The 18933-nt window shown below is 43.3% G+C and overlaps 2 protein-coding genes across 2 annotated transcripts; one reads left to right on the top strand and one right to left on the bottom strand.

The window, feature by feature from the left end:
* Positions 1–3555: 3555 nt before the first annotated feature.
* GABARAPL2 (GABA type A receptor associated protein like 2) lies at positions 3556–12243 on the bottom strand. Its single transcript, XM_059824747.1, has 4 exons — positions 12157–12243; positions 11769–11824; positions 6168–6340; positions 3556–4132 (listed from the first exon to the last, which is right to left on the bottom strand). The coding sequence occupies exons 1-4, from the start codon at positions 12188–12190 to the stop codon at positions 4042–4044; spliced, it is 354 nt and encodes a 117-aa protein (XP_059680730.1). The 5' UTR covers positions 12191–12243; the 3' UTR covers positions 3556–4041.
* A 472-nt stretch (positions 12244–12715) lies between these two features.
* Positions 12716–18333, top strand: TMEM231 (transmembrane protein 231). The gene is made up of 7 exons (XM_059824951.1): positions 12716–12857; positions 12973–13142; positions 14178–14306; positions 15668–15811; positions 16098–16179; positions 16313–16414; positions 17259–18333. Exons 1-7 carry the CDS (start codon positions 12716–12718, stop codon positions 17450–17452), a joined length of 963 nt encoding a protein of 320 aa, XP_059680934.1. The 3' UTR covers positions 17453–18333.
* Positions 18334–18933: the final 600 nt, after the last annotated feature.

Here is an 18933-nt window from a genome sequence, read left to right on the forward strand (position 1 = left end):
AAGGCAGGGCAGACCACCTGTTTATCTTTAAGGAAGTCAAAACCAGAGCATAGAAACAAGTGTTTTTGTCCAAGTGTAGAAGTAAACAATCTGTTTGAGCTGGAGGCTGCAGTTCCCTGAGACAACATGCTAGCATCCCACTACCTTTGAAACGACAAGGTTTTGATCTTTGCAGTGTTCTTCCACTGCTCACCTTACACATGCTGAAGCGCTTATTGATCTCAGTATGTTCAGAGTAAATTGAAGACTATTCAAATTACTGTCTTTGTAGAAAAACAAACCATGAGCCCAAAACAAGGTGTAGCTTTTCACTAGGAGTTAAATCAGCTTTGCAGTAAGCACTAGAGGAAAGGAAGAGCTAGGGCTGCGCTGATGAGGGCAGAAGGAGGTGGAGCCAGGCTTCCTTTCACTTGTTATGAACTATTAGCTAGTTATGAAACTACACCTGGAGGAAATGCTTGAGATGTGAGTGAAGAAATGAAGCATGAGTTATTTTTGGGAAGCCACTCTTGGTAGGGAGGAAAGAAAGGTGTTGGAGTAAAATTGGGAGCCAAATGTAGTTGAGGGGCCTAGCAGTTCTTTCTCTCAAAGCATAACTGTCCTGAGAATATGATAATGTTATTGTAAGAGGGTTGCAGCAGTGGTTTACAGGTGGAAGCAAGATAATTTTTGAGTGAAGACCATCAAAATTCATCTAGTACTGCTTTAGTTATATCGGAGATGACATTTCAAGTTAGCTTAATGATAGGTGATGTAGAAGTGTTGCTGTAGGAATAGTGAGGTATTTCTTAATTTTCTGTTCAGTGTCTAAATTGAAATGCCTCCCCAGTCCTGAAGGGTTAACAGAAAGTAAAGATCATATGGGTCCCAAATGCTTTTAATAATTTTACAAGAGTGACTGTACTGTCTACAGGGATGCATGTCATCTATGCATTTCTAAAAGAAATCTCTTGATGTTTTATTGCCATTTTAAGTGCACCTGCAGATGAAAAGTAAAGTTACTGCTGTAGAACATATATCCTTGCATTCTCTGGAATTACTTGCGTGCCTGGGCTCCTGAATCTAACCTAATAATTACGGAGACATTAAAGAGAGTAGTTATGTGGGGTTTTTAGAGGCTTATGAAGGGTATTCCAAAAGTCACCTCGATCGTAACATTGGGAATAAAACTTCATCTTCCCTTGTTTTGTTTAGATATATCTCTGTGCTAGCATGTAATTAGCTTTATCTAGAAGTTATATTTCTTACTCTCTTGTTATTAGCTAGCAAAAAATACTGCTGAAGTTTCAGCTTAAAGGAAACAGAACATTTTCCAGTAATAAAAGGTAATTAAAAAATCACAGATGAAACTAGTTTTCTTCATTATGAATCAAATTCTGTTCAGAGTAAATATTAATACTAAATGCATGGAGGGGAGTGGGGTGGAAGGAATTCACAATAGAAGCAGTGATGGAATGTTTACTAAAGCAGTGCTGCGTATTGCAGTGCTATTCTGAATCATGAAAGGCTCCCTGAAACAAGCAGCAGATTTTCAGATGCAGTAAGCACATGCAGTACTGTTACTGTGATAAGCCTCAATAATAGTGTCAACATTTCACAGGCTCCTACCTTCTCATTTTGGAATCCTTCTGCCAGTACCTGTGAATAACTGTAGAGCCAAACATAATTCTAGGCATGAGGTGACTTCATGGGCGTTTGAGTTGGCATGAATTTGATTTAAGCTTGGAAAGTGGTAAATTTCCACTGTGACTGGAAACATTGTAAAAACTAAACTCTTCCGCACCATGTAGCGTGAAAATGAAGTAAAACTTTTGTATTAGGAATCTAAACTTTAATTAGTGTTTCCTTGCTGGCTTAGGAAGTTCAGGGCGAAGCTACTTTTCCAACCCAGTGTTATCCTTTAATATCAAAGCGTGCACTCCAGTACTGTGCAATTAGGTCAATTAGGTGGTTTTTCCACCCCTGCTCCCTCCCCCACCCCATCGTCCAGAGCCACAAGTTTGCTGCTTTGCCTGTAAGTAGAGGTAGCTGTGTAGCTATGGTAAGCCCATTTGGAGAGAAGTTGAGAGCCTCATAAATAACTTTTTTTACTTTTGTGGCAAAGCCTCTTTACTTTTGCTGTGCTGTGTACATGTTTTGGCAATAATGCTTATAAACTGGAGGAACTGATCTTGAATTCTTTATCTTGCATGCAGCATTTCTAATTCTAGTTGTCTGCCTCAACTAAGTAGAATCATAGAAAGGTTTAGGTTGGACACATCCAACCTGACCTTGAATGTTTCCAGGGATGCGGCATCTGCCACCTCTCTGGGCAACCTGTGCCAGTGTTTCACCATCCTCATCATAAAAAAAAAAAAATTATTCCTTATATCTGGTTTGAATCTACCCTCTTTTAGTTTAAAACCATTAAAAAGTCTGTCCCCATCTTTTTTATAAGCCCCCTTGAAGTATTGAAAGGCTGCAATAAGGTCTTCCTAGGGCTTTCTCTTCTCCAGGCTGAACTACCCCACCTCTCTCAACCTGTCCTCACAGGAGAGGTGTTCCATCCCTCTGATCATTTTTGTGGCCCTCCTCTGGACCCGCTCCAACAGGTCCATGTCTTTCCTGTGCTGAGGACTCCAGAGCTGAACAAAGTACTCCAAGTGGCATCTCAGCAGAGCAGAAGGGCAGAATCCCCTCCCTCGACCTGCTGGCCATGCTTCTTCTGATGCAGCCCAGGATACGGCTGGCTTTCTGGGCTGTGAGTACACATTGCTGGCTCATGTCCACCTTTTCATCCACCAGTACCCCCAAGTCTTCCTCGGCAGGGCTGCTCTCAATCCCTTCATCCCCCAGCCTGTATTGATACCGGGGGTTGCCCCAATGCAGGTGCAGGACCTTGCACTTGATCTTGTTGAACCTCATGAGATTCACATGGGCCCATTTCTCAAGCTTGTCCAGGTCCCTCTGAATGGCACCCTGTCCCTCAGGTGTGTCAGCCGCACCACTCATAGTGTACTATAGTAAAGCTGTTCTGTCACATACTTGGTTCTGTAATGTTCTTACAGTATCTACAGAATTTTTACTTGGAAAGGACATGTATATGTAACTACCTGTAACACAACTACTGCTCTTTTTTTTTTTTTCTTTTTTTAAGAGCTGCTCATGCAACTGTTTTAATCTGAACTCCTTACCAATTATTTCTCTCTCTGCAATAACTCATGTACAAATTACACCTTCCAGTTCCCCAGCTCTCTGGTCTCCTATTTGTATCATTCCTTCTCCTAGGTGCCCTTTCCTTACATGCTGTGCTTTTGTCACCTAGGTCCTGCTTTCCAAAGCCCGTGGTATTTACTCCTCCATTGATTGCCTGTGGGCAGGCATAGCTCTTCTGATGAGGTCAGAAGCTATTGGTTTTGGAACCTACAGATAGCTCCTTGTATCATCATCCACATACTAAAGGTTGAGAAGCTGTACAGTGTCTAGTAAGTAATACAAGCAGTTGTATAGTGTCTAGTAAATGAGATGTATAACTTTCTGGCCAAAATTAAGGTAAAGAAATGACAGCACTGCCTGTTTGTGACAGGAACTTTTATTGTACTTGTTTGTTAATTGAGAAAGAGGAACATATTAGCTCAATTTAACATGATCAGCATCTTGCTCCTGCTTAGGATAAGCTAGCAAATCCAGTGTTCCCAATACTACTTTAATGTTTTTATTTTTCTTACACTAACACCTCAAAACAGAGTAAATGTATATTCTTCTTTTCATGTTTTAGTAGCCCAACTACTTTGCTTTATTATTTAATCAATGTCATCAAATGTATCCCCCAAAGGAGTGAGGCTCTGGGAATTCATAGCCATGAGAAAAAAAAATGCACAAAACCAAAACTTTTTTTGATAATTTAACAGTCTAATAAAACAAGACCTATCAATATATTAAGAAATAAATCCAGTTACAAATGCATGTATATAGAAGGAACTTCTGTGGATGTCAGAACAGAAAATGATCAGCTATTTACAAGATACACAGCAGGATGGTATAGTAGCCAAGACCCACCATTCAGAAACCAAATGTGTTCTCTCCACTGTAGGCAACATACAAGAATCCATCCTCATCCTTTTCCTTCTCATAAAGTTGACCCATAGTTAAGCTTGAAGGGGGAAAAAAAGAGAAACGGTTTGCTTGGATCGTGACAGTTGCAAACGGAAACAGTTAGAACCTCACATAAACAAGGATTAATAAAAGCTAAAACTTGTAAGTCTGTGTGTAAATTCAAATACAAACATGAGGATATATGAAAAGCAGTTGACTCCTGAGCTTGTAGAGAGCCCAGGATCATTTTGCTGAGTGTCTAGGTTTTTGTCACTTCTTCACAAATGCATTTGTCAGAATGTTTCCTTATTTTATTGGAAATTAGTCACTGAATGTATTTCAGATTCTGAATCATCCATTATTGATGCCGTGACTAATACCAGGATCAACAGCCTGATAGCACCTTCCTTGAACGCAGCTGCATTAACGTCGTCTTGTGTGAGCAACCTCATTTCTCCCTCTACCTGGTGTAGTCGTGAATGTTCAGCTGGTCTCAAGTCTGTCAAACTTGTGCTTTTTGGACTGTTTCTTTGAGGTCCAGGTTGGTTTTGGGAGTAGAAGCTTTGTTTTCTGTATTGTTAAAAAGTGATGACTTAAAATAGTGCTAGTACCAAAATGTGTGGTAAATTACAAGTTAGCCAGAAACTAGTGCTTTTTCAGTGGATAAGGTTTTGAATGTTTGATCAAATGAAAATTTTCTTAAACTGAACAGTCATATGGCCCTTCACAGTCTAAGCAGCTGTGATCTTTAGGGCAATGTCTGTATTTTGAAAACAAAAAGAAACCCAAGCAATTGCTTGGCCAGTACAACTGCTCCAACCATCCATCTACAGATGAAACAGGCAGTTGACATCAGTCAGTTGCACAAATGGCGCCTCCTCAGCTCACCTTTGTCTGACTTCCCAAGACTGAGAAAAGGCTAGTGAACTGAAAGACGCAGACTGAATGTGAGCGATAGAGAAAACGATCATGCCTTTTTACCCAAGAGAGGAGCTGGGGAGAGTTGCAGGCAGTACTTGAAATGAAAGGGAATTGGTGGATGAGGAGAGAAGGATGTCAAGAGTTAGTGGTCTATGTAATAAACTCAGCCTACGAGAGGAGCAGAGCCATTAACAGATTATATTTTTGTTTATCTGTAAACAAGTTACCATTTTTGCATTAATATTGAAGGTTCAAGGCCCTATTTTTCCAGCAGAGATGTGACGTCTCACAAACATGTGAGATGAGACAATGTGCCCTTTCTTTTTTTTTCCTGTTCCTAGCAGTTCTATAGCACTGTTAAGAAGGCATATAGGCATTCCTAATACTCTTAGAAGAAAGCAAGCAGAAAAAGGTGGTTCTCACAGGTCCCTATTGTGTATCACAAAGTAAATAAAAATATTCCTGACTCTGGACAGGTTACCCAGAGGGACTGTTACTGTTACACAGGTAAGGATTAATAATAATATTTTTATATCTAAGCCATGTAACATCATGACGTACTGTTTCCTCAACTACTATTAAAGTATTTGTATAGAAAGCAGTTGTAGTAGCTGCTTGTGCTGTACATTATTCTGTATGTAACAGACAAAAATGAAACTTATATAAAAGCAATGTGAAAAACCTTTCTATAGTAATTTTGCATTTTGTGTTTATAGAAGAAAGTAATTTTTAAAACAAGTAACAGCAACTAGTCTGTAACGTCATAATTTCTTTGTGAGCTGACAGGTTAATGTTTTTTCAGAATAATTTATGGTGTTTGCCTTTGAGTATTTAACATGCAACTTTTTTGTTACATTGAGAATGATTATTTTTTTGGCATTGATGATGTAAGTGTTCTTGCAGTCATCCAAAGATATAGTAACTACAGAGCTCACCGTCTTGCCATGGAAGTAAATGCTAAAATATTTTTCAGTCACCTTTCCTTTCAGCTTAGCTCAAGAAATAAGATGTTTATCAAACTTGTGAGAAAAAAACCTATCACGGTGAGATTAAGATGTAACCAAACGCCTCCTAAAAATCACCAAATAAGCCTCAAAGAGGGGAATTACTGTTCCTCTGATATGCACAGGCTTACTTAAATGGTTCTGAGTACCAAGTGAATAGCCTCTCACCTGGATTGTGGGACAGTCTTGTCTACAAAGAGAAATATTGCTTTCTCAGATGGCAGTTGAATCCTCTTCCTGATGATCCACATGAACTGGGCCACGGTGATGTCAGATGGAACTAAGTACTTCCTCTTGTCAATATCAACAATCTGAGATCCTGAGACCTTCTCCACTATGACCTGTAAAGCGCAGGTGTGAAGGTCAGGGTTTTCAGGATTGGTATGAACAGACAGCTTTGGTAAATTGCTTGCTGGTACAGGCTTACAACAGTAAGCAGAGGGAGGAACAAAAAGGTTTCTTGACTGCAATCAAATGAGAGGTAGGACTAGCTCAGCACTGTAAAACCTGATTTTACAACTGCACTGAAACCTACATTTGTATACACAATAGCTCAAAACCTCCTGTGCCCGCGGTTGACAGTCATGTGGTAAAAAGATGCAATATGCCTAAAAGAAACCTGTGACAGGAAAGTATACCCACCTTTTAACTTTTTGGACACCAATGATATGAAATTACTGCAGTGTGGACCCCAAGTTGAACATGAGCCAGCAGTGTACCCTGGCAGCAAAGGTGGCTAATGGTATCCTGGGCTGCATTAGGCAAAGTATTGCCAGCAGGTCCAGGGAGGGGATCCTTCACCTCTGCTGGCACTGGTGAGGCCACACCTGGAGTGCTGTATCCAGTTCTGGGCTCCTCAGTACAAGAGAGGCATGGGCACACTGGAGAGAGTCCAACAAGGAGCCTTGAAGATGTTTAAGGGACTGGAGCATCTCATACGAGGAAAGGCTGGGAGAGCTGGGAGCGTTCAGCCCGGAGAAGAGAAGGCTGGGGGGGTGGAATCTTATCAATGTGCATAAATACCTGAAGGGAGGGTGCAAAGAAAATGGAGCCAGGCTGTTTTCAGTTGTGCCCAGTGATGGGGCAAGAGGCAAAGGGCACAAACGGAACCACAGGGGGTTCCCTCTGAACATCAGGAAACGCTTTTTTCACTGTGAAGGTGACGGAGCACTGGCAGAGGTTGCCCAGAGAGGTTGTGGAATCTCCCACCTTGGAGATACTCAAAAGCTGTCTGGACATGGTCCTGGGCAGCTGGCTGTAGGTGGCCCTGCTTGAGCAGGAGGGGTTGGACTGGATGACCTACACAAGGCTCAACCATTCTGTGATTTATTCATACCAGGACGGTAATGTCCTGTTGTGTTTAAATAGGGCTAATTTTCAAAATGTTCTGAAGTTCCCCATGTGCACGACCCAAAAATAGTGTATTCTCTGACAAAAGCTTGGGGGCAGGGGCAAGAGAGGAGTGGGCATCTACTGAGGCATTTGAAGCACAGGCAGCTTGAAAACTTCAGGTTTAGGAGTGGCCTCCCTTAAACTAACTGGTGATTGAAGGAAGGAGTCCAGGACTTCTGCCTTCTCTCTTACTCCAGTTGATAGTAACAGACTGAGGAATCCATTTAACCATATTCCTTCCTTGCTGCATTCAGTTGTAGTGGAGTCATGAAAAATTCAACTAGACTGCAGCGCTGGTACCTGAGCAATGGCAGGTGATCTGAGAAAGTCTATTCCCTTTGTAGAGATGCTGCTTATTTTGTTTTTGTCACTATCACAACGTAAAAACAAAGTAGAATAGAACAGAATAGTTCAGTTGCAAGGGGCCTACAACGATCATCTAGTCCAACTGCCCAACCACTTCAGGGCTGACCAAAAATTAAAGCATGTTATTAAGGGTATTGTCCAAATGCCTCTTAAACACTGACCAGCTTGGGACATCGACCACCTCTCCAGGAAGCCTATTCCAGGATGTGACCACCCTGTCATTAAAGAGATGCTTCCTAATGTCAAGTCTGAACCTCCCCTGATGCAGCTTTGAACCATTCCCATGTGTCCTGTCCCTGGATCCCAGGGAGGAGAGATCAGCACCTCCCTCCCCATGTCCCCTCCTCAGGAAGCAATGAGGAGAGCAATGAGGTTGCCCCTCAGCCTCCTTTTCTCTGAACTAAACAAACCCGGAGTCCTTAGCCACTCCTCATAGGACATGCAAGGGTGACCATCATTGCTTGTAATCTTGTGTTGCACAAAATTCTAGTCTGCAACAAGCATGCCCTATCCTCTTTTAAATTGTCATATGACTAAATAAAATCCCACAATACAAAGAAATACAGGTTTAATACACACACCACCTCCACCCTTCCAACTTAACTCTCTTCCTTAAACAATGTCCCAAGTTGCTCCGAACAGATGACAGAACCAACTGCCTTGATATGGCATATAGCAAAAGGAGAAAAAAAAAGGAAGAAATATTAGAAATAAATGTCAGTAACACTGAAGCTAAAAAATCAGTATTTAAGTAAATGGGAGGGAGAACCACCAGCCTTGTCTGGTATCTAATCTGCCATTTCACCCGTTGTGCATAAGCCAGAGTTGCGAAAATGGCTCTCAGGCTTCCATCTAAAGCATTAGAGTATTCATTAATACTTCTTTTTTCCCTCCCCGAAGTGTTTTGTATTCATCTGTGTAGCATACTGTACCATTACACAAGACGCACCATATGCCATAAACTGTCATGCTAAGCAGAGGCACATGCATACTTCAGGTAACTCAGTGCAGAGTTGAAGAAGTTGTGTTGTATCTGGATACAGTCAAAACTCTGATAGAGTTGCAGTGTGAACTGTGGTATAATGCAAGGTTCTAGTTGGCTACAGACTGCATGTTCATTTTTTTTATAGTGCTTTGCAGTACTGCTTTTGTTTTGACATACATGCTCTCTGCATTTCTATAATTAATCTGGCAATGATTGTTGACTTCCCACAACTAGCCACCAAGCATTTCAGCCAGGTTCAACAATGCCTCAAGGAAGAGAAATGAAGCATGGCTGCAGTGTGCTCTGGAATACCAGTTGGCCTGCCAAGGATGCCAGCTGAGCACTCCACCAAATCACCAGAAAGGTGCTGTGATGTGATCTTGTCTGTGTGCCTCTGCTGTACCAGACTTCTACTGCCAGGTAATCCAGCAATGTATGCATCTGGTATTAAAAACTATTTGATTATAGCTTCAGTTGATTGGATGACGTTACAGTGTGACAGTGAAGCCATACTAATAAAGTGTAGGTTTTAGCTATATATGAATGAGAGCCAGATGGGATATGTAGGCTGTAAGAAAAAAAATTAAAAAAAAAAAAAATCACAACCCATGCTTATCCTGCTAGGCCACCATAGGAACTTGGCTATTCTCTGCCTACACCAGGAGCATTTGGTAACAAAAGCAGGTAGGAACCCAAGCAGAGATGCCTAGATAAGATGACATTTGCAGCATCAACAGGTTTTTGTTTGCAACTTTGAAAAAAGACTGCCTATGTTAATCACTATCTATCTTAGGCTGTCTATAGACTCAGGTCTGCAATAACATACTGATTTTATCCCTGGAAACCAAATTATTTTTTTTAACATGTTATTCTGAATATAACTGCACTCTAAGGCATGTTTGTTCCACTGTGTTATTGCTGTCAAGGTACAACTCAGCGATGCTATTCTCTGCTTTGTATTATGCTGAACTGACATTAGAGTGTCTTACTTCATACATTAGGAAATTAGAAATTGACTACAGGAAGGAAAGATGGCAAGACGGCCACAAACAAAACCAAACAAAAAGCAACAGGTACAGGAGGAAGGAGAACTAAGTATTACTTGTGGAAAGGACCTGACGCTTATTGCTCCACACAGGCTAGTTCTCGAAGGACAAATGCAGCACGTGGGGAAATAAGGCTTACAAGAGGTTCCGGTGTCTCTAGTGCTTAGCTCTGCATTCCCCATTGCTACAGCATACAGGTAATGCTCAAGTAAATTTACAAAATATGCCGTCTTATGATCTAGAGAGGGTTCTCGTTATAATTTCTTCAGCTCTGTCTACAGAAACAGAAGGAGGGCATAGTAGCTGCCCCTTGCAATTTAGTATGAGGGAACTGTAGAGGACCAAAAACAGTCTGAAAGGAATATTGAAGCCTTAACAACTGATACTTTTTTTTTAAAGATTACAATAACACACTAGGCATTTTAGCTTCATAATGCAGAAACTGTCATAACTGGAAGTCAAGGCTGTTGGTGAACTGTTTCTAGTAAAACTTATAGGTACCTTTAACTCTTAGACCACTTGATTCCCCAGGCAAAATTTAAAATTGCAGTGCTTTGCAAGCATGAATTTCTTTCACCTCCCATTTTATTCCTAAAAGGTCTAGCCTAGGACAGAGGCAGGCTGTTTGTGTATTATCTTAATGGGTTTGAACCACTGAAACGTCTCTAAATCCAGGTAGACAGATACAGCAGCTGAGAATTGAAGTCACTTTGACCTATGTCACTCTGGACGCAGGCTATAACCTAGAAAGCAGGAAACATACATTAAGTTTGAAAAACACTCTTGACTATTAAATGCCAAAAATGTATTTGATACCAACTGTTTTGTGAAAGGTACATGGTTCAATCTGAATCATCAGGCAGAAAACATGTATCAGCCCAGACAAAGCATCACACTGCAATTTGAGATTTAATTCCTGTATCCATCCATACCTTGCTGTCCATTCCTGATACAGCATCATGTAATTCTGACTCACACTATGAGTTTCAATGTCTCTTTTTCCCCATGAAAGATATATTATGAAAGATATTCTTGAAATGGACAACTGGATATCTGTGGAGATGTACGGTCATTAGCATGCTACACTCTATATATGAGTGGGTAGTTAGCCAAGCAGAGAATGGCAAGGATCGGATCAGCTTGCCAGACTGCAACTGAAGATGCTGTGACTAGGTGCAACTCAGCAGCAGCAGAAGTCAATGGGATTAGAGGTTCTTCTGAGGGCTGCACTGTCTAATGGATAAGTTATTTACCAAGAGGTCAGACAGGAGTGGCACTAACTGGCATGTCGTCAGATGGGATGTGGGAAATTTTACTCACAAGCAGATGAGAATGTGGACATGTTGCTAGCTGTTACATACGGATGTGAAGTGTGGTCATTTCACTGACTGAAACATGATAAAAGGGATTGCAGAGTGAAGAAGAGAGGTCATTCACTATTTAGTAGGTAGGCAGGTATTAATGCAGAAAGGAGGGGTCACCACTTGCACTGGCTCTTCAAACAACAGGGTTTGCATGGGGAGATTCACCATGATAAGGCATGAAATACATGGTTATAGGCATGGAATACATGAGGGAAAAAAAATCACCTTCCTCATACAGCCAGGATGGAAGATTTTCAAGGTTTAAAGAATTTATGATCTTTCTTGGGACCAGGCACAGAATGAATCCTCAAGTCACTGAAGGTATTTGCTGGGATATAATTGCCATTAGAAGAAACCAGGACACTGATAAACCATAAACATGCCTGTAAAGTGTTTAGAAAGTCAGGCACTCTTGCTTACTTGTCAATATGCACTGGGGCAGAGGAGGGAATGTTGGATTAGTTAGATGTGCTTGGGGCCTCTTTAAAACATCTAGGGACACAAAAGGGAAGATGAATTTACTTAGTAGGATCTGATCAAAGAAGAGCGGTCAGATGGAAACAGCTTATCCACCTCTGCCTCTAAGTACTCGGATGAAGCTGGCTCGGTTACTCACCGGGACACGGTCAGGGTATTTGGCTCGGATTTTTGCCGACTCGACACATCTGTGCTCTGTGAACAAAACTCGTAATTAGTCATTGCATGGTAATAGTGCCGCCAGTGTCCTAGGCAGAGAGGGCAGCGCCCGCAGGGACGGGAGCGTGAGGGGATCGCGACCGTCCTGCCCCCCCGGGGGGGTCTCCAGCCGTTCAGGGAGGCCGTCCCCGGGCATCGCGCCGCCCCTCGGCGAGGGCCGCAGGCGGCTGTCCGCCCAGAGACAAGACGCCCGGCTCGGGGAGCCGACCGGGTCACAGAGCCGGGAGGCCCGGGGGCAGATGGCGACGCAGGAGACGGAGGGCGGCGGGGCCGCGGGCGGGCAGCGCCTGGCCCGGGCCCACCCTTACCCAGCGCGTGGTCCTCCTTGAACATCCACTTCATGGTGCGGGCCGGCGGGAAGCGGAGCCAGCGACGGCGAGGCCCGTGTGCGGGCGGGCGGGGGCTCGTGCCGGGCGGCCGGGCCTGTCGCTGTCACGGTCCCTGTCACAACAACAACAGCCACGGCTCGGCAGGCGGGACTTCCGGCTCGCCGGTTCCCTAGCAACTGCCCCAAACGCAGCGGTTCCGGCTGGCGGAGCGAGGGGCGGGGCTGTAGCATCCGGGCATGCAGTCACCTGGCGGGTGTGGAGCCGCGCGTCGGCCCCGCCCGAAGCGTTCCCTGGGCGCTCGATGCCGCATCGCGGGCTCCGCCGCCGCGGCAGGTGCCCCCGTCTCCGTCCCGCTGCCGTTCCTGGGCGCCCTCCGCCTCACCGCAGTCGTCGGTCCCTGAATGCAGCGGTACACGCTCATTGGCTGGCGCGCCCGTTCCCCCTCGGCGCCCTGACGTGCTGATAGGCGCGGCGTCCCGTCAGTCTGGCGCCCCGCCGGTGCCACGGCGAGGGCACGGGCTGGGGCGGGCGGGCCGCGATGGTCGGCGTGGAGCTGTTCTCGCATCCCGCGCTCCACACGCGCTACCGGGCCGGGCTCTGCTCCGCCGCGGCGTTGGCGCTGTTGCTGATCACGGCGCTCACCTACGTGCCGCCGCTGCTGGTGGCCTACCGGAGCCACGGTGAGCGCCGCTCAACCCCACGCGGCGCGGCGCTGAGGCCCGGCGCGGCGCTGAGGCCCGGCGCGGCGCTGAGGCCCGGCGCGGCGCTGAGGCCCGGCGCTGTCTCTGCCCGCAGGTTTCTGGCTGAAGCAGGGCGCGTACCTGGAGCAGCCCACTGTGCGGTTCCGGTACGAGGTGCTCTTCGTGGCCACCGTCGGGCCCGGCCCAGGCAGCTTCTTGGCATGGAGCACGTTCCCAGCATTCAACAGGCTCCAGGGGGACCGGCTGCGAGTCCCGCTGCTGTCGGTAGGCCTGCCCGGGGCGGCCCGGGAGTGCAGGTGGGAAGCGGGGCTGGAGAGGGGGACGCGGGGAGCGGCAGCGGCCCGGGGTGAGCGCTGGTGGTGCCTGTGAGCCGGCGGCCTGCTGTGCCCGGCTGCCTTCAAGCAGCAGCGGCTTCATGCATAACCTCGTGCCTTCCGTGGGACAAGTGATTTTTAACCAGTCCAGTTTTACTCCCTCTCGGTGTAACAGAACCATAGAATCGTTTATGTTGGAAAAGACCCTTAAGATCATCAAGTCCAACCATTAACCTCACACTACCAAGTCCACCACTAAACCATGTCCCTAAGCGCTGGTGGTGGTTTGCATGAAGATAGCAGTTTACTTTCCTCAAATGACTTGCCCTCCCCCCCGCCCCATGTGGCTTATCATAATCTGAAGTGTGCAGAGGTTGATAGGTAGCTCCTGGTTTCGAAAGCAGGTGTTTTCTAAAGCACATAGCTTCTGCCCTGCAGCTGTTTTTCCTTCCGAGATTTCAACAGTGGCAGTTACTTTTCTGCGTTACCTCTGTTATGAGTCCTGTTATGCTTGCAAACAGCTGAAGTACTGGGCATTTGTGGCACAGAAGTGTAGCAAGCCTTGGCTCACAACCAGGAACTGGCATACAGAGGCCACTTAATTAAGAGGCAGGCTGCAATGGCAAGAGGCAAAAGCCTGACCATCAGTCACACATTTGCACAGGATGTGACAGAAGATCCAACACTAAGGCATGGTTTGTAGTATGCAGGGGAGATGGGTGGAATAGCCTAGGGCAGAAGAGACCTTGAAGAGTCTGATGAACTTTCTCTCCCTGGCGGGCATATGAGACATTTCTTGCTCGTCTCTAGTCTTGTGTCTATACAGTCAAGCAGCTTTTTATTGCTTTCCTAACTATGCAGTTTATTTGCTTCCTTAGTATGTGCATGCTGCAGTTGTGGAGATCCCCTGGGGTGTTACCTTTTTTGTTCTTCTTTCTAACAGAAGTTCCCGTCTTTAAAAAAATATTCTTATTGATTCTTTTAGACTAGAGAAGATGACAAAAATCAAGATGGCAAAATGGATCAGTTGCAGTTTAAATTGGAACTTCCTCTACAGCCTACAGAGCATGTAGTTGGTGTTCAGCTGATTCTACTTTTTTCCTACCAGCTTTATGTGAGCGTTTTTAGTTTTATTTGTTGTGACATATAGACCAAGTGTAATATTCCAGTAGTGGTTATGCAAAGGATGAAAGAACCTTCCCACGTTTGAAATTCCTATCTAAAAGATTTATTTTACTAACAATTATTTCTCCTCCTCTGCTGGGTCATTCCTAGTTTAGCTCTGTAGCGTATTTTCATGTTGGGGTTTTTTGTTGTTGTTGTGGGGTGGTTTTTTTTGAAGCTGTGTATTCTCTTGGGCTGTAATGCAGCATGGAGAACAGAGATGTACAACAGTGGATCTTAGTGTGGGTGGCATCAGGAAATAACAGAGAGTCTTGCAGTAGGCAGAAGGATGTGCATTCTTACATACTGCTGTGTCTTGACATAACCAGTTAGTTTTCTGAGGTGTAGGGGCAGGCTATTGCAGCAGCTTAAAACTCCATAAATTTTGCTTGCTTTACAGCTCTTGAAGCAATGGTAATTATCTACCAGGATCTTCTGTATCTTGTAACTGGGAGGGGGAAGAAAGTGTTATAGGGAGACAGGAAAATAAAATTCTGCTGCCATTGTATCTCAAATGGCAGTGCAATTAATACCTAAACCAGTGAGTAAAACACTGGTGCACATAGAACCCATGGATGCATCTGAAAGGAGCAAGAGTATAGAGCTGTGTTGCATGCAGCCACACAGACAAGAAGTTGTTTTACTGGGGAGATTAGACTTAGTTTAGCCAAGAGACTTTTGCTGATTGCAGATGGACAAGCTTAGCAAGCATAGCTGTGTCGTGTAGAAAACATTCTTAAAGCTATGAGGCCCAGAGTAAAGGCCCAACAGTCCTACATTTGTGCTGAAGTGTTAGGTCAGTGATTAGTATCACAGAGACTTCCGATATTCACAACACCTTTGTTTTACAGTAAATGTGAAAAGTTTCTTTCAAATTGAATAGTTGATAAGGACTAAGGAACTTCCTTGTTTGGTCCTTGTTGCAGAGCAAGAGTCCTTAGCTGGCTTTGACTGCTGGGTATTTTAAAGTGTGTCTCCAATGAATCTGTTTAGTCATCTTGCTGCTTTTCACATGTTGTGGCAAGTCAAATCTTTCTGTCATTAGCCACAGACTGTTGGACTTCACTGAATTTCCTGTGGAACTTTGGTTTATAAAGTTAGTTAACTAACAACTAAGGTAGTTCACTTAAAAAAAAGTAATTCATATTTCTTATTTGGTGTTCCAGATCGTCACATTAGTCTACACAAGGGAACTTGGGAGTCAGAAAAAAATCAAATCCATGCAGAAAATTTGTAGAAACAAAGAGGTATAAAAGTGTGTTGTGTTCCCCCAGGCCTCTCAATTCTCTTTTCTTGTGTTCACCATTTCAGAGAATGTCAACACTTGTGATGCAGAGCATGGCTTTTCTTCAGTTTTTTTCTCCTGTGCCAGGGTCTCAGCTCTATATGAATGGAGACCTGAAATTGAAACAGAGGCAATTACTTAACCATTGTGGACTGGATACCAGATACAATGTGAGGAAACTTTTTTTCCTTCCCCATCAATTCCTCCCCACTTTATCCTTCTAGTACCATAGGTGACACCCTAATTATTTGTACTCCTGCACAGAGTGGAGCCTAGAACTTTGGGACTGGTGTTTTCTTGTTAGGCTGAAAGGTGGAAGAGGTTATTCTGCCAAGATGTTCAGTCTGATGTTTATATGCATTCCTTCAAGGGCATGGTTACTTTGCGTAAGAAACTCGGTAGAATTACTTTCTTGAGGAGTGGAAAAATAACGCAAGTATCTCTTTGTTGTAACAGGTGTCTGTGGTCAATGGCACAAGTCCTTTTGCGAGTGACTATGATTTAACAAACATCATTGCAGCATATTGGGATAGAAATGGTAAGCCTGAATGTATAGCTGCTAATTACAGGACAGCAGTAGTTAGCGTATTGAGAGCTCTTCTGTGAGGATTTGAGTTCTGTATTAAGACTGAAAAGCCCCTTAACCCAAATATTTCCTTTCCCCGTTTTAGTGACAACAGTCTTTTCAGATCCCAACCCTGTTTGGATGACTGGAAGAGCAACAGATACACCATTTATCATTAATGCCACTATTCATTACCCAGTGGAAGTGATCTTATATCCTTTGAAAACTGCATAAACTGTGACATAACTAGGTTGCATTATTTGGGCCTTCACATATAGACCAAATGAAAACTTTTCTTCTAGACTTGTTGCTAGACTTTTCCTTTGTTAGCTAAGCAAATGCTATAGTTCTGGAGTTAATGGAATACCTGTTTGCCCATTCCTCCAGATAGTTCTGCTTGTGCAACCACTTTTTGCCTTTCTCCACTGGGAACCTATGCTGCTTTTCAGCCTTACTAAACTGGCCTTTAAGGCAGTTTCTTAGCCATTCGCTACGAATGTCCTTGGTAAGACTTGTTTTGCTCCTGCAGCACCTACTGTCACTAGCAAAGCATGATACTGTATTCTGTGACCTAAAGCAAATCATTAGAAATCTGTATGCAAGGTAAGGTCACCAAATAATAACCCCCGCACATGCGCAGACAGACCTGAAATTTTTTTTTTCTACAAAATAATTCTTCATTCGATATGTTCTTTACTCGTTTCCTCAGACAAGAACAAGCCTGTGTTTAAAAGAATCGGTATGGCACACATTTCTTACGAGGCTCTTGTTTACCTGCCTGAGCATTACCAGTAACTACTTTCTGGTGAGTCAGGGATGAAATAGGCACTCTCCACAGAATTTGTTTAAATGTCTTCTAGGACAGACATTCTCTGCACCTTTTGTTACATGCTATGGTAAAAGGCTTTTAGGGCTTTCCATGGCTCAAAGGCTTTGCATTTGCCACACAAACTGATGTCTGATGAGTTTTGTGCCTCTACCTCTGAGTTCCTTTGTTTAGTTATTGCAGTGGTAGTATCAGAAGCTTCTTCATTAACACTCCTTGACTTTCTTTAAATATCAGCCAGGATTTTGGGAAATGATTAAATTTGCCTGGATCCAGTATGTCAGCATTCTCCTTATCTTTCTTTGGGTGTTTGGTAGGATTAAAATGTTTGTGTTCCAGAATCAGGTGTTGACTACAACTCCAATATCACCAGTTCTGCCGGTGTCTCCAGTACTGTCCTACAAACAGCACCAGTCCTGAGGAGATGCCTGAGAACACTTTAAAGAAATGCAGTTCAAAAATAGATAGCTGTTTTTATTCTCTATACACTTTTTACTTTGGAGGATCGGAACTTTCTAAGTATGTTCCAAGTACGTTCTGTTCGTGCTTCCTTTTTAAAATACATGTGCATTCATCTGTTTCTCTGGGAACACTGCTTTGGGACTGAAAATGTTAATATTTTTGAGAATTAAAGAAGAACCTAGTTATTTTTTTGCAACCGGAACATGCTTCAAAAACCAGTAGAACACCATGAGACTGCTTTTGCATGATCTTAATTTTGCTAAACCTTGAAGACTGAAAATAATATGCTAACAGTAACAACATAAGCCATTTTCACCGTCTTGTAAATTAATTCACTGCTGAGTTAGAGTTCTGTCAAGAGCTGTTTGTATGTGCATTGATGTGCACTAGGAAAGGAAAAAATATAAGAAATGTGAAAAAATGTATGGATGAGTTAGTGTCAGAGCCACAGTTCTGTAACTGTGGCTATACGTGCTCACTGATTTAGTTATTAAATTGGATAATGGATGAATTCAAGGTTGATTTGAGAAACTGGGTTGTAGGTGATAGTGTCTGCAAGGTTTGCACAATCATTTACTACTGGCATTATTACTGTAGCACTAGACCATTAATTGTGAATTGGGAATAGTAAAACAGAGAACCCTGGTATTTATTTAAAGAAAACTAACAAAAAATGACCAGAGAAGCTTCAGAGTTCCAAAGCAAGTGAATAATTACTTTCAGCACTTAAATGATAACTTGGAACAGATAAAAAGTAAATCAATTATAATCAGCTGGTGAGCACTGAAAGACTATGTCCCTCATTCTTGACAGGAGGGGTGGTGGTAAGGAAGAGTATTTAATTTTATTTTTTCTTTCTGGGCTTACTTTTTATGCCGGACAAGCTTAAAAGGGAAAACAACAAAATTTCCATTATGTTTTCAGTTTTGTAGTTAAGATTTAGTTGCAGTAAAGCAGTGTTGTGGCAGGAGAGAGTCTAAAACAATTCTAGATGCTAGTTAACAAAATTCTGAGTGTCTTTGATTCTCTTGAACTCTTAAGACATGGTGTAGCTATGAAGTGTGAAAGAGCAACCTGTACAGCCCCGTCTTTTGGCCATTGTCCTCTAGAATTGAACATCCTGGCTATTTGGAGACCTGCCTATTCCTTTTTCTTTTCTCCTTCTCAAAACGGCCAGCTTCTTTTTTAACTTCTGTTTAAGCTTATTTTAAACTCTGTAGTCTTGCAGCTTGCATTTCTCCCAACTTTTACATGCTGGATGGAGTCCAGCCTATTCTTCAGTGCAAGTGAAACATTAATGTGGGGAAACGCGTCTTGGTTATTCAACACACTTTTGTGCTTGTGAAACTTATGTACTTATATGTGAATTGTAAATTACTGCAAGGCGCATTCACTGTATATACATACATATATATATATATATATTCTGGTTTGAAATC

The sequence above is a fragment of the Gavia stellata genome, chromosome 15, assembly GCF_030936135.1.
Source record: "Gavia stellata isolate bGavSte3 chromosome 15, bGavSte3.hap2, whole genome shotgun sequence".
Lineage (NCBI taxonomy): Eukaryota > Metazoa > Chordata > Aves > Gaviiformes > Gaviidae > Gavia > Gavia stellata.